This window comes from Opisthocomus hoazin, chromosome 2 (genome assembly GCF_030867145.1).
Source record: "Opisthocomus hoazin isolate bOpiHoa1 chromosome 2, bOpiHoa1.hap1, whole genome shotgun sequence".
Lineage (NCBI taxonomy): Eukaryota > Metazoa > Chordata > Aves > Opisthocomiformes > Opisthocomidae > Opisthocomus > Opisthocomus hoazin.
Genome location: NC_134415.1, coordinates 115,542,991 through 115,557,881, shown reverse-complemented (window position 1 = coordinate 115,557,881; position 14,891 = coordinate 115,542,991). Strand labels below are relative to the sequence as shown.

General features: G+C 46.8%; 1 protein-coding gene across 3 annotated transcripts; it reads left to right on the top strand.

Moving 5' to 3' along the window:
- The first annotated feature begins 505 nt into the window (after positions 1 to 505).
- On the top strand, positions 506 to 9,143 carry ODC1 (ornithine decarboxylase 1). 3 transcript variants are annotated; one of them, XM_075414835.1, is made up of 12 exons: positions 506 to 753; positions 2,583 to 2,678; positions 2,864 to 3,009; positions 3,176 to 3,349; positions 3,514 to 3,686; positions 3,976 to 4,110; positions 4,248 to 4,329; positions 4,658 to 4,741; positions 6,029 to 6,191; positions 6,274 to 6,386; positions 6,672 to 6,886; positions 8,669 to 9,143. In XM_075414835.1, exons 3-12 carry the CDS (start codon positions 2,908 to 2,910, stop codon positions 8,808 to 8,810), a joined length of 1,383 nt encoding a protein of 460 aa, XP_075270950.1. In that variant the 5' UTR covers positions 506 to 753; positions 2,583 to 2,678; positions 2,864 to 2,907; the 3' UTR covers positions 8,811 to 9,143. The 3 variants fall into 3 exon arrangements, with proteins under 3 accessions (XP_075270950.1, XP_075270948.1, XP_075270949.1); XM_075414833.1 differs by having other exon boundaries at positions 507 to 753; positions 2,583 to 2,691; XM_075414834.1 differs by lacking the exon at positions 506 to 753 and adding an exon at positions 968 to 987 and having other exon boundaries at positions 2,583 to 2,691.
- Positions 9,144 to 14,891: the final 5,748 nt, after the last annotated feature.

Sequence of the window (14,891 nt, the reverse complement as noted above, 5' to 3'; positions counted from 1 at the left end):
GAGCCGCTGCCGAGGGCAGGTAGCGCCTCGGGGACCCGCTGCTGTGGGTGCCACACTCTGGGACCGCGTTCCTCACTGTCTGCTTGCAGAGAACCTTCCCCAACTCGCGCGTGCAGCCACACACACACAGGCTGAATAGAGTTTTAAATTATTTATGAGCTTTTATTCCTTCTTTTTTTTTCACTGTTTTAACCAAACCTGCTTGATCTCGGTGTTTCGTTTGACACCTTCCCAGGGTTCTCCTGCAGCCCCGGCCTTGGTGCCCCCCCCCCCCCTCCACCCAGCTCCGCACCCGAGGGGCTGGGGGGGGGCAGGGACGTCCCATCGGTCCCCCCACGGGAGACGGGGACACGGGGCGGGCGCGGTCCTCGGCTGAGACCCGGCGCGCTCAGCGCACGGCAGGGGGCGGGGCGGGCGGCGGGGGCGTGGCGCGGCCCGCGCGTGTTCGCCGCCGACGTCACAATAGCGGCCGGCCGGAGTCCCTACCCGGCCGCAGCCGATCGGGGCTGGTTTGAGCTGGTGCGTCGCCATAGCGACGCCGGCTGCCCTATATATAGGAGCGGCGCGGCAGCGGCGGAGCTTTGTCAGCCGCGCTCTCCCGGCCGGCCCCGCTCCCCTCCGGCGGCAGGCCGCCCGCCCCCTGCCCGGCTCCGCGCCCGGCCCGCAGCGGCGGCGGCAGCAGGAGGACGAGGCGGCGGCTCGGAGCGAGGGGACCGGCCGAGCCCCCGCCGCCGCCGCCTGAGGCGGGCTGAGGTAAAGCAAGCGCGGCGGAAGCCGGCCGGCGTGGGGCCACGTGTCTCCGGGGCCGCTGCCAACCGGCCCGGGCTGGGCGGCGGGCCACCCCTGCGCCCGCGGAATGGCCGTCCCCGCCGGGCGGGGGGCAGAGGGCGGGCCGCGGGCGGGGGTCGGGCCGGCCGGCCCGGGGAGGGGGCTGGCGGCGTGTCCCGGGGGCGGGAGAGGGGCCGGTTCCAGGCCAGGCAGCGGCGGGTGAGCGGCGGGACGCGGCTCGGGGCGGGCCGGCTGCCCCCGGGCGGGAGCCTGCTCGTCCCCCGGGGGAGCGGGTACGGCTCGGTGTCAGAGGCCCGGCGGGTGGCGGGGGGGAGGCGGCGGGCGGCAGCGGGGCCTGACCCTGTCCCGCCGCGGTGCCGTGACTCAGGGCGGCAGCTCGCCTTTCGGGGGGGTTTCGGTGCGGAGGGGAGCGCGGGCTCCCTTCCTCCCGGTGGCGTTGGCTTCCCCTCGCCGCGGCGAGAAGCCCGCTGTCCGCCGAGCGGCTGCTCCTCGGTGACAGCTTCCCGGCGGGCCTTCGGTTCGCTGCTTCCGGAGAGGGTTTGTGGAGGCGGCTCTGTCCCGCTTCGGGGAGCGTTAACGCTGCGTGCGGGTGAGAGCGGGGGGGCGAGGCTCGGGCACTGCCGGGGTTTATTTCGTTAAGGCTTGATCTGGTCCGAGTCTCCGCTCCGGCCTGTCTCCGGGCGAGGGCTGGCCGGGGGTGCGGAGTAGTTCCCGGCGCGGCCGCGAGTGCTGCTGGAGGCTGAGAGGAAGCTGTGTGACCGCTGCCTTCTCAGAGTCCCTCGGCGGATAACGTGTGGTGGGTTCCGGTGCAGACTGTGTGTGCAGTGAGTGACCCCCTCGGCCTGGAGTCTCCGAACTGCAACAGCTACAAGTTATTTATTTTTCATACAGTTCGTAGCCAGCCTTTTTGAAAATAGAGGGGACGGTGACGTAACTAAAGGTTCGTGAATAATTTGGAGCGTGCACAGTCCGCAGTCGGAATCTGTGCGGCGAGGCTGAGCGTAGAAAACCCTGGGAGAAGGCAGCGGGCCGACCCGGTGACACGAGGCCGTGCCTTGGCGGTGAGTCAGTGCAGCGCTGAGGGCTTTAAAAGGCAGCGCAGGCTGCTGCGGGAGCCTGTCCTTCTCCCTGTGGGCTGCCCGGTAAAAGGTGACCTGCACGCTCCGCCGTGGGCTTTGTAGGTCTTGGGTGGCAGAGGAGTGTGCTTTTGCTCTTCAGTTCTGGTTCTCAAGGGACTTTCTGCTTGGCTGGTAGGCTTCTGGTAACAAGATTTGGTATGGACTACTGTAAAAACCCATTACCAAGTGTTAATTGGGATCACTGTGAAGAGTTTGTCGGTTAGGAACCGCTCTTTTAGTGCGTGTCTGCCACTCCTGACAGGTGAGATATCTTTTCGCGTAGCCTGGAGGTTGTGGGTAGAACAGGGAGGCTCTAACCACCAGCGGAGCAGCCTCAAGGAAAGCCCTGAGCTCGTACCTGGTTTATGCATAGTCTGAACTGCAGTGAGAATCGAGATACTCGACTGTCTTTGACCTAGTGCGAGTTCCTATTACTCGGAAGTCAGTAACATCCTTAGCTTCTGTCTGTAGCAACATGTAACCCTTTTCCCAGAAACCGGTGAGCTACAACAGTGCTTAAGAGCTGTTGAAAAAAGGTGGTAATCAGGTTGACACTGGTACTAGCCATAATGTTAACATCTCCGATGTGGAGGTGAAGGAAAAGACAGTGGAAACTCCAGGGACTTCGACTAATGATATCTGACAGTATTTATTTAATCTTTTTTATTTGAATAGGTGCAGTATATCATACAGTTGCTGAACAGAGGAGAACTTGCCTTCAAGCTAGCAAGATTACTTTGTGGAGTGCCTCCGTTGTTCTGATTAAATCTGGTCTGTAATCTATGTAAGTTCCTAATCTGTGCTGCTATTGGTGATCACTGTAGGAATTGTATGATTGTAAATGGCGTGACCACGATGTAGTGGTCATACAATGACTAGATGAATTCAAGTGAAGTAGTGAATGTAAATTGTATTAGTTTAAATGAAGTAATAAATGCGCTTTTTTGTATCAACAGTTTGTACTTAAATCCTTTCACGTAAACCTGAAATCTTGGAAATCATGAGTAGCTTCAGCAATGAAGAATTTGAATTAACCTTCCTTGATGAAGGCTTTACTGCCAAGGATATCCTTGACCAAAAAATAAATGAAGTGTCATCTTCTGTAAGTACGATAGGAAAATCACTGTATTTCGTGACGCTGCAAGTTTATAAACTAATGGAACAAGCTGTCTTTGCACATCTGCAAGGCAACCTCCTCCTCAAATGCTGACCTCTAGGCTTATCCTGTTATCCACTCTTTGTAACTTTAAAATGTGTGTTTGCTTTAGGATGATAAAGATGCCTTCTATGTTGCTGACCTCGGTGATATAGTAAAGAAGCACATGCGATGGCATAAAGCCCTTCCTCGGGTAACCCCCTTCTATGCTGTAAAATGTAACGACAGCAAAGCTGTGGTGAAGACGCTTGCTGTTCTCGGTGCAGGGTTCGATTGTGCCAGTAAGGTAAGATCTTGACTGTGTTCTGATCTGTGACGTTGGTATATGTTCAGTTTTACAAGATGTGTTCATAAAAGATTAAGCATAACCAAGCAGCGTTACTTTTGTTGTACTGATTAGTTTGATCACCTAGAAATACCTTTCACAAGTGTAATCTGGTCTTTCTGCAGACGGAAATACAGCTGGTACAGGGCATTGGTGTACCTCCTGGGCGAATAATATATGCAAATCCCTGCAAACAAGTGTCTCAAATCAAACACGCTGCCAGCAGTGGTGTACAGATGATGACATTTGACAGTGAAGTAGAACTAATGAAAGTTGCAAGGGCCCATCCAAAAGCCAAGTAAGTTAAGCTAATTTTTCTGTAATTCTCACTTGGGTTCCCAAGTTACAGAAATACCTGCTGTTACCTGAAACTTGTTCTTGTCTAGTTAAGATAGGCTGCAAAATTATGAGAAACTAAACCTACTTTTAGCCAGTGAAATCTAATCCTATGTAGCTTACTGGCACATTAGGAAAAGACAGACCGGAAAGCTTGTATGTTTAAGCTCTGTCTCATTCTAAGGTCATACCTGCCTGATAGTGATGTCTTTTATACTGGAACTTAAACCCTTGTTTTTTCCTATGCCTAGGTTAGTCTTGCGCATTACAACTGATGACTCCAAAGCAGTTTGTCGTCTGAGTGTTAAATTTGGAGCTACACTGAAGACTAGCAGGCTTCTTCTGGAGCGTGCAAAAGAACTTGACCTTGCCATCATTGGAGTTAGGTGAGCTGATAAAGTAATGTTAAATAAGACAAATGGTCTGACAACAGAGATGCCTTTGTACATGGTGGCTTGAGTTTTGTATAAACTTCTTGACTAATTTGCTAAATAGCAACTGATATTTTGCTATCTCTTTGCAGTTTCCATGTTGGAAGTGGATGTACAGACCCAGAGACCTTTGTTCAAGCCATTTCCGATGCCCGCTGTGTGTTTGATATGGGAGTAAGTCTAGTTCTACTTTCTCTGGAACTGCTGCTCAACTGTTGTGGCAAAACTGAATCACATGTAAAAGTGCTACAGGCTTGAAGGCTAGCTAAGTCGCTGATTTCATGTTGTTGGAATTTTTGAGGTCATGATGGCTTATTTTGACTGGTTCTGCAAAACTCATCTACAGATGTGCTAAAATCAGCAGCTCAAACTCAAATGACTGCTACTTGAACACAATGAGTTAGCTCTGTTCCAAGTGTTAATGAAATGACTTATTTTAGCTTAAAGTAATGCAAAACTGAGAACCGCTTTCTTGACAGTCTTGCCATTAATCTCATTTTAGGCTGAACTTGGCTTCAATATGTATCTGCTTGATATTGGTGGTGGCTTCCCTGGCTCTGAAGATGTCAAGCTTAAATTTGAAGAGGTATAGCTTTGCTTAAGAACTTCTCGGGTTGTGGGCTCTGCTTGAACATTCATCTGGATAAATCAAAATCTTGCTTTTTCTATTTGTGTGCAGGCATATTTGCAAGAACATTTGTCTCCTTGGTCAGAAACTAAATTTAGAGGAAAAGGAGAATTAATCTGAAAACTGAAAATTAGATTAACCTATTACATACATAGCTAAATGACTGCATAAACATGCAGAGATATCAAACTTGTAAAGCAGTTTTTAATTGCAGGCTTCATTCTTACTGGCAGAGGCTTCATCCAGTTGGTGCTGTATTTCAGACTGTCTAGATTGGCAATGCTCCCAAACAGGGGGAAAAGGTTCTCCTGAACCTATGTTGTCCTTCTGGGTGGCAGTAAACTAGACTGTCCGATCTGGTTTAGAACTAGCTTTTGGATCATTTTTTAATTGATCAGTGTTCTCTAGTCTGCTTTCACACAGAAGCAGTTCTGCTTCCAGAAGAGACAAGGTGGCTGGGTATTTGTAGGACTTAGACCATAGAGCAGTGTTGTCGGAGCACCTGCCAGTCTAACCTAATGTGGTGTTAAATGATGCTACATATTTATTCAAGGAGACAGCAAATAAGTTACGTAAAGTGAGTTTTCTGCTAATAATGTTGGCTAATGTCGTCTCACTTGTGATACCCCCTAATGAAGGCTGGCCTCTCATAGTGTTGGCTTATGTGAAACATCAAGAGTAAATGATGTTGTAATTGGGGTCTGTGGCATAACATAGTCATGCAGCAGTTGGAGGCAGCTTAATAACCACTGATAATTTCAGCACTTCAAAATAACTGTTCATGAAGGCAACTGAACTTCAAAGGTGATGACAAAGCTTTCTGTATTCTTAAGATCCTGTGAGATGACTTCTTTAGGATGCAGTAAGCTGGGGAATATTGCGTGACTAGCAGAACTACAGGTGGACTAGAAATTAAAATTCAAGTGTGGGGACTTGCAGGGCATCAATGCTGATTTTATGGGTCTGGGAGTGGTGATTTCCTTCAGATTCAAACATAAGCTGTTTGGTCACTTGCATTTTTAAGTTGCAAATGAGGTCTTTGGTGTTCAAACTTAATCACAAACTAAACTTTGAATGGGGAAAATAAAGCAAAAGCATTCAATAGAGATTACTGTATGCTAATAGTTATTACGCACTTGACTGGTATATTGCTGTGAGCGTGAAAGTCTGACTTCATCTCAGACTGCTGAAATAGCACCTGAGTAACTGCTGAAGTTCTAATACTGGCATCTGATTCTTCCCTAGATCACAAGTGTAATTAACCCAGCGCTGGATAAATACTTTCCTTCAGATTCTGGAATAAATATTATCGCAGAGCCAGGAAGATACTATGTTGCATCAGCATTCACGCTGGCAGTCAACATCATTGCAAAAAAAATTGTATTAAAGGAGCAAACAGGTTCTGATGGTATGTAAACCTAAATCTAATGTTACTTCTAGCCACTGTTGCTTTCCAAGCATTCTCTTACTGGTATATCAACTTCTTCCAGATGAAGATGATGCAAACGACAAAACTCTTATGTACTATGTGAATGATGGAGTCTATGGATCGTTCAACTGCATCTTGTATGATCATGCACACGTTAAACCAGTTCTGCAAAAGGTATGCTCGTTCAGAGTATTACATACTAGTCATGTATCATGGATGTAGGAGAATCCTCGTCACAGCAGTCACATCTCTGTTCACTGCTCCCTCCATGTTGCCAGAATTTGGCATTTGACTTATGAAGCGTGTTGTGGAACTAATTCAAAAGCAAGGGTGGAGAAGGACGTGCAAGCAGCTCTTCCTCCTCTTCTCTGCAAGGTGGAATGTTCTACTAATTGTGGTATTAATTCTGGAAGCTCTGGATTGGTGGTCAGACTAATTATACTCAACTCTCTTCTTTAGCGGCCTAAACCGGATGACAGCTGCTATTCCTGCAGCATATGGGGACCAACTTGTGACGGCCTAGATCGTATCATTGAGCGTTGTAATATGCCAGAGTTGCAAGTCGGTGACTGGATCCTGTTTGAGAACATGGGTGCCTATACTGTTGCGGCAGCTTCTACTTTCAATGGATTCCAGAGGCCAACAATACACTATGTGATGTCAGGACCAGCATGGTTAGTAATTAAGTACCTTAATCCATCAGGGCTTTTGATACAGATGACTGGTGATCTGCTCATGACAGTTGGCTGTCCCTTAACAAACAGGGCCATAGTTTTGGTCCCATAGCTCTTGTAAAACCTCTTTGGTGTGGAAGAAGGCAATGCCTCTGAAGGTTTTTGCTGTGTGCTTAGAACACTGCCGATTACTCTTTTCTTGGATCTACTCATTTCCAGGAAAGGTGCTTTTAAAGGGGTAATGTTAGGAGCCTTTGCATAACCTGGGCTTCTAGCTGGTGTGTTTCACTCCTGCATGACACAAAATCATTACAGCTTCTTTACAGTTAGCTTCTTTGACTAGTAGCTGGAGACCAGTCAGTTACAGTTCTAATAGTATGCGGTCTTCTAAATTGATACCTTGCTGAATGCTGACTGCAGGAGGCAGGAACACTCAATAGTGCTGCTTCACAGTATGATCTGTCTATTTATTTGAGAGTTATTCCTTTAGGTTTAGGTTGAACTCTGTTGCTCGGTGCAGAGTGCTAGATCTCCATGGGAAGTTGTTGAACAGGTCAGCGGAGAAAGCAAGGCTGCCCCTTAAGTGTAAGCATGCTGTGAAACTGCACCTTGGGCAGTAGTTCAGAGTAACCTGGATGCTTTTCTGCACAAGTCAGGTTAATGGATTGCATCTTCTAGAAAAGTGGGGTTTCCTGCAAGAGGAAACCTTTACCTCTGTACTGAAGTCTGCCTATTAAACTGGCAGTGAGCGCTTGGGCAGCAGTATTACCCTAAAGCATGATGAACTTTGCTGGTGGGTTGCTTTCAAATTTATTGAAAATGCTTATGTTTGGGGAAATTCCTGCCATAAAGTAAGAGGAAGCTTCCTCCATTCTTTTACTAGCCTTGCCTCTATAAGCAAGGCTTGTATTGTTTCTTTCCTTCAATTGACAGGAAGTTTCACTAAAGTGTTCCTCAAACCAAGTGAAGCTTTCGGACACAAGTTTGGAGTCTTATGGGAAGGCTAATGGGAAGTGGCTAATGGAGTCTTATGCGAGGGCTCTGACCTTGTGTCTAATTGAACTAAAAATGGCTCTGCAGGAGAATAATTAGCTTTTTTGCTGTGGCACTGGGTTTCTGTTAAAATGTAAAACTTGGTCTGAGACATGCTGAGCTGAATTATGCAGGCAATAATGATTATCCAAGGCTACAGCCCTCTTTCAGCCCTGCATGACCACCTGCGTTTTCTGTTTTGGCAACAAAATTCTGATACAAGCTGGCCCTTAACTGAGGGGGATGTAGCAATGAAGTTACAGTGCACATCTTTCTAGCACCTAGGAAAAAAGCTTTTTTGGAATGTAATGTACATGTATAAAGGTGTACGGCTAAATTTGTGGTTAGATAACTGAGAGATAAGGGACAAGATGGCTGCATATGTCTAAAGCTAGTAGTATATGGGGAGCCACGTAGTAGCACAACTTCTTGCCTTACATATAGTATGAGATAACTAAATCAAAAAACTGTCAGCTGAAGTTCTTCTGAGCTCGTCTTTCAGTACAACTCCTGTCTGAGTATGGAAGAAGTTGCATGGTTCTCGCTGGTCAGCTCATTTATGTTCCTAGTCTATCATCCATACTTCTAGTTTTACACTCCCGGTAATATTGTCTGGATTGGAGATGAGGAGTAAGAGTTCATTTCATGCTCCCCAGCAGTAAACAAAAAAGTACTTTGCTTACCTTTCTTTTGGGCATGTTGTAGTGAAACACTTTTTGATTTATTTGCTTTTTTTCTTCTCCTTTCTAGGCAACTAATGCAGCAGATCAAGGAGCAAGGGTTCCTAGCTGAAGTGGAGGAGCAGGATGTTGCTAGTCTGCCACTCTCTTGTGCCTGGGAAAGCGGAATTGAATATCCAGCAACTTGTGCTTCAGCTAGTATTAATGTATAGGTAATATTTAGTAATTAACTGCAAGGTTAGCAATTGAATTTAGGGCATTTGGGGGACCATTAACTTAATTCTTGCTAGAATTTTTAAGTGGTTTTTTTAAAGTTTAGGTTTGGCATAAACGCAACAGAAATGACTAGGAGATGGGTCACAATTATCTGTGTTCCTATGGAAACTATTTGAATATTGTTTTATATGGATTTTTATTCACTTTTCATGTATGCTACTAAAGACTGACCCTCAACTGTCAAACAAGTATTTGTAGCTTGTGTATGGCAGAACGGGCTAAGCTTAGTGTTTTGTGACCTGTTTTAAAATAAAGTATATTGAAATAGCTGGTCCTGTGTTTGGTTAATCTGTAGAAAATTAATCTGGATGGCTTTTATAGCATATATGAAGGCAGACCAGATGCTGTGAGCCCAGAGCTAATTAATTAATGAAAACACAATTGCTGTGTCTTCTCCTACCCTTGCCCTCCCAACTTACTGAACTGAAGGAACCCCTTAATGGGTAGGGAAACTAAACTGTGTCTCTAGTGTGGGATTAGAAAAACCTTGACCATCACCACATTGAACACTGTGCAGAGTCTTGTGGAAACACATTTGTCTTTTGCTGTTGAACATGAGCTTAACACAGTTGCATGTTGCAAGTTTGACACAGTGCCATTTTTATTCATATTAGTCTGTAACTGCTGTGGCCAGGGCTGATGGCTATTTAAACGTCTCTAGTCATTAATGAGAGAATACAGCACAGGCTCAGTGGCTGCCACTGACGAGCTGCTTGTTATGTGTGCGAAGTATGAAAGAAGTGATGGGAAAACTTAAGAAGCTGAAACTAGGTGGCTGACTGGTAGGTGACAACTGCTCTGACCCTGGTTGCCTAAGGCTTTAGTATAGAATGGATGACAAGAGATGGGACTCAACATCCTTTGTGCATGCAATACAATTAGAAGCTTCTATTTAAGGTCACGAAAACACATGCCACCCTGTTAAACTCCTGTCTTTGGATTACACGGGATAGATGACACTATAGTAAATACTAGGAGCTAATACAGGGTGTGTTGATGACAAAATCAGTGAGTCCGCTTACTGGAGTAGAAGTCAGAATGCTCTGTTTAACCTGATGCTAGTTTGCTGCCACTTGTTGCACTAAAATTGCAACATGTTTCTGACAAACTAATTGGTCCCAGAGCTGGATCTATTCCATTTGCCAGCAGGTCCTGGACTGCTGGCATCCCTTAGTAAATGCCTGATGTGTAAAGAGGAAAATGTTAATGTATTGAGTATGTAAAGCTTAAGCCTTAAGCTTGAGTAAGTTTTAAAATTTAAAGGGTCATCCAAGGGGTAGCATTGCTGATAGAATCAGTGGCTCTAGCAAGAGAGAAATAAAGCTGTTTTTTTACAAGCAGCTGTGACAGACAATGTTTAACCTCCCTTCTGTGCTTTCAGCTGAGACTGCACTCTTCCCCAGCTGAACTAGTACGCTAAACAGAAGCAATGGTACCTCATTCCTGATTTTCTCTTGAAGCACCCCAAGTGCCTTTTTTATTTCTTTGCTTCTCTCCTAGCTTCAGGCTTGCGAATGAAATAGCACTTGCCTTTAGTCTCATGTATCCAGTAGCCAGCTGTTTGGCTACTGAGCTACAGCGGTGCGAACTCCAGTACACGCACACACACTGTGGAGCGACAGCCTTCATCTCAAAGAAACTCCCTGCATCCAAACCAGGGTTTCTTTTAGCTTCTCCAAATTTGTGTGGAAGCTTAATGATTCTTAGCTGGAAAGCAAAAGTAATGAATGGTCACCAAATGTTAATGCTGTAACAATTCCACATCTCAGTCTTGCCCTGTGAGAGCTAAGGGCGTTTGAACTGTGGAAAAATCCTAACAGGTATGCAGAAAAAATACTCCTAGACAACTGCAGGCTTTCGAAAGAAGGAGATGCAGCTACTTTTTAAGCCTGCCTGTTAGAAGGCTGGCACTGGTGGAGCCAGAAGGGAGTAGTGCTAGCGAGACCTTACATGGTACCTGCACTAGCAGCTAGTGCCTGGGTGGGCAAGCGGCACAGTCTGTCTTCCTCTGCTCACAGCCGGTGGAGATGGTCTCCAGCAGGCAGTTTGAAGGTGGTCACTTGTGGAAGATCATTAGTAAGCTTCCCTGAGAGGAATTTGGCAGGCTGCCAGTTAGTGTCTTGATCTGCATTTAAATTCATTTGTTATTTCAGCTATTTCATTGGGTTTTGTCTCAAAAAAAAAAAGAAAGAAAAAAAAAATTTACATATGTTTCTCTGCTGGAGGCCAGGACGGTGGCGACACACTAATATGCATTTTGATTAACTTACGATGTTTCCGAAAGATGTAGCTGGCCTCGGTTCTTTACTTTCCTCTCTCATCACAGGTATGTCATGGCCTCGGCTGGTGCTTTGTGAGCCACCTCTAGGGGAAGTATCAAGTGCTTAAAAAGAACTGTTAATCTTCTTGAGCATCTTCTGTGTAAGAAAGAAGAAAAAAAAAAACAACAAAACCAAAAAACCCCACAACCAAACAAGACCTCACCACCACTGCCAAACAATGGGTTTCATTGGCTGACTTTGAGTGCCTGTGGGATTAATAGATATTTACAGTAAGGGTGGTTTGTTTTTAAGCAGGACACAAGTTTCTCATGTTAAATTGGATTATGCTGAGCAGATATTCTGGACTTTGGGGTACTGAGTATTTATCCTTCATCTCACAGCTGTCCTGCTCCTGGCTTCCATAGGATCTTAGTGGTACATTTCCACTTTATTAGTTATGAAGCACCTCAAGTGACAGGAATGGGTTGTAGGGTGGCTGTGGGGATTCCTACCATCCACATCAGGGCAGTACATTTTGTCGTGTAAGCTGGAGCACCGTGTAGGACAGCAAAGATGTAACAAAGCAAGCAGTGAACTCCTATGGTTCAGTTTGACCTCCCCTCCCCAGGTCTTGCTCTGTTTTGCCACGTTCGTTGATCAAATCCAGTTGTTCTAACTGCACATCTTAGTTATTCCTCCTTGGAGCAAGTTTGTCTGATATGGGGGGGAGCGAGGAGCTGCATGCCAGAAAAATGCAGTTCAGCTGCATCTGTCTTACATAATTAGTTGAAATATTGAAGTTGGAGCTGAGAATAGCCTGTGCATTTCAGCTTGCCTCTCGCTAACCACGCTCCGTATGGTGCTGCGTCTGTCTCACTGTGGGCTTTGCTGGACTTGGCACTCCTGCTCCTCGTGTCCCTGGCGGTCAGTCCCCTCGCTAGCACCAGGGATGGTGGTGTTGGTTTGCTTGGGATCGCTCATGGAAAAAGAGAGTAATGTCTGAGGCAAATACCAAGACATCTCCCCGAGATAAGGGCATGGCGTCTCCTCACCCCATTCCTCTTTCTTGAGTGGTGAAGCCGCTTGAGATCTGAAACAAGTCTAGCTGCGACCTGTAGGTCCACCTGTGGCCATACGTGGCCTGTACTGGAGGTCGGCTGACATCCTTTGCTGCAAATGTAGTTTGATATACCTAAAAAAAGTTGAGAAACTTTGAGTCCTCTGAAATTGCATCAGGTGGAAAATCAAAGGTGGGAGTGTTTTCCGGAGAGAGCGGAGAGTACTGAAGTAGAAGGAGCAGACTGAGAGGAGGTGAGGGATGCGGGGGGAAGGTGCTGATGGCAGAGCATACCACGGCGCGGGTTTCCCTTGTGTTGCTGCATGAGCATTTAACTCAATTTAGTTTTTAAGCTGCCAACTTGTAGGCTGCAACACAGGCCTTGCAGCCAGACGGTGCTGGTGGATGAATCCCCTTGGAAGAGGTGACTGTGGTGCCATTCGCACCCGCAGACTGACCCGGGGCTGGGGGCAGGGACCCCACAGGCCCGGGGCTGGAGGGAGAGCTTTTCTCCTCTCACAGACCTCACCCCCAGCAAGCACTATCATGTAAAACAGGCCTTTTATAGCTAAACACAGCAGTAAGTCTGAAATGGAAAGCTCGTTTCCTAGATCAAAACCAACCCTCTTCCACCCAAAAAAAACCTCCACCAAAATCATCCGCAAGTATTGGAAGAAGAGCTTAGAGAAATATGGTATTTGACTGTCAAAAAGTAAAAGGTCATCAAGCATTGCAATAAAGATTATTGTTTTTAATTTTCTCTTGAAATAAGCAGTACCAAACAAAGTGAGTAATTTGCTTTAGAGAAGCGTCCCTGGTTTTGACATGCATCACCTTGTTTTCTTTGCACTTTGAAGGCAGTTGGTATCTCGGTGACTGTGGTCTGGTTTCCATACCCATGTCACAAATGCCTCCAATTCAAATCAGTCTTCAGCTAGTTGAAACACTGTATTTGTCTCAAAAATACATCAAGAACAGGGAGTATATATGGGGATGGGACATACTTTGGCAAGCTTTGCTGTCTCGCTTCATAGAATCACAGAATAGTTGGGATTGGAAGGGACCTTTAGAGGTCATCTAGCCCAACCCCCCTGCAATAAGCAGGAACATCTTCCACTAGACCAGGTAGATCAGAGCTCTGTCCAACCTGGCCTTGAAGATTTCCAGGGATGGGGCATCTACCACCTCTCTGGGCAACCAGTGCCAGTGTTTCATCACCCTCACTGTAAAAAATTTCTTCCTTAGATCCAGTTTGAATCTACCCTTAGTTTAAAATCATTACCCCTTGTCCTGTCGCAACAGGCCCTCCTAAAATCCTGTCCCCAACTTTCCTATAGGCCCCCTTTAAGTACTGCAAGCCTGCACTAAGGTCTCCCTGCAGTCTCCTCTTCTCCAGGCTGAACAGCCCCAACTCTCTCAGCCTTTCCTCACAGCAGAGGTGCTCCAGCCCTCTGATCATTGTTGTGGCCTCCTTGGGACCCGCTCCAACAGCTCCATGTCTGTCCTGTGCTGGGAGCTCCAGAGCTGGATGCAGGACTCCAGGTGGGCTCTCACCAGAGCAGGGCAGAGGGGCAGAATCCCCTCCCTGGCAGGGCCAGTCTACGTACCTCGATAACGCAGCAAGCGCTGCATACCAGCTGAGAAAGGGCACCTGGAGCAGCTCAGTACAACAGATTCCCAAAATACGTCGTAATCACCGGTCTTATTTCATCCATCCTTAAATGCAGTTCCCTGCCTTGGGAAAACGACAGTATTTGGGCATCCAGTGGACTTAAGCATCACCCTTTTATATTTGGCTACTAAGTTGGGAGGAAAAAGATATGAGCTCTGGGCTGGCGCGCTTGCAGGGAACGAGGACGCAATGCTTGAATAGGGTAACATGGATGCAGTCTTCAGTACGATAACAGGGCTGCTGCTGCGCTTACTGTGAGGACAAGAAACAAATTTTCTATTGTGTTGCTAAATAAAAAAAAAATCCTGCTTAAAAACTCCGGTTACCTGTTGTTAAGTGTAGTTCAACAGCAGCAACAGCATTTTGCTGTAACAGCTCAATAAATACCTCTCCGCAACGATTCTCCCGCTTTCCTGCAGTCAAAACTCGCATTAAACCATTACAGCGTCTGGCCAAAGTGGGAAGCAAAAAAAAAGAAAAAGAAATCCAACAACTCGTGAAATTCCTCGCGCGCCCTGCCAGGACGGCTGGCCGGGCTCCCGGAGGTAGGGGCTGCAGGACCTGCCTGGGCCCCGCAGCCGGGGGGTGATAACTCACTGCAAGCCGGGGTGTTCCTCTGAGCGGTGGCCAAGGGAGATCCTCTCAGAGATAACGATGTGGTGACTCATTAGCCAGGCAAAAGCCCGCAAGATGGAGCTCAGCTCAAAAAAAAGCATTAAAAAAATATCCCCTGTGTGACAGAGCCAAGGAAGTCAGGAGAAAGGAGAGAAATGGAGAGCTTCCAAACGGAACCCACTCTGCCGATGTCAGACTGCAGCACGAGTAAGATGCTATTAGAGGGAACAAATGCAAATAAGAAAGTACAAGGAAAAAGTATGTGCAAAGGAATAATTAAACTATTGCACAGCTCAAATAAACCCCAACCAAACAGAACTCCCTTCCCATCTATTCACAGAAACGGGAAACAGAGGGTTTGGGGTTTTTAGTACATAGAACACTTCAGAATGAGTGGCTTTTTTTTTTTTAT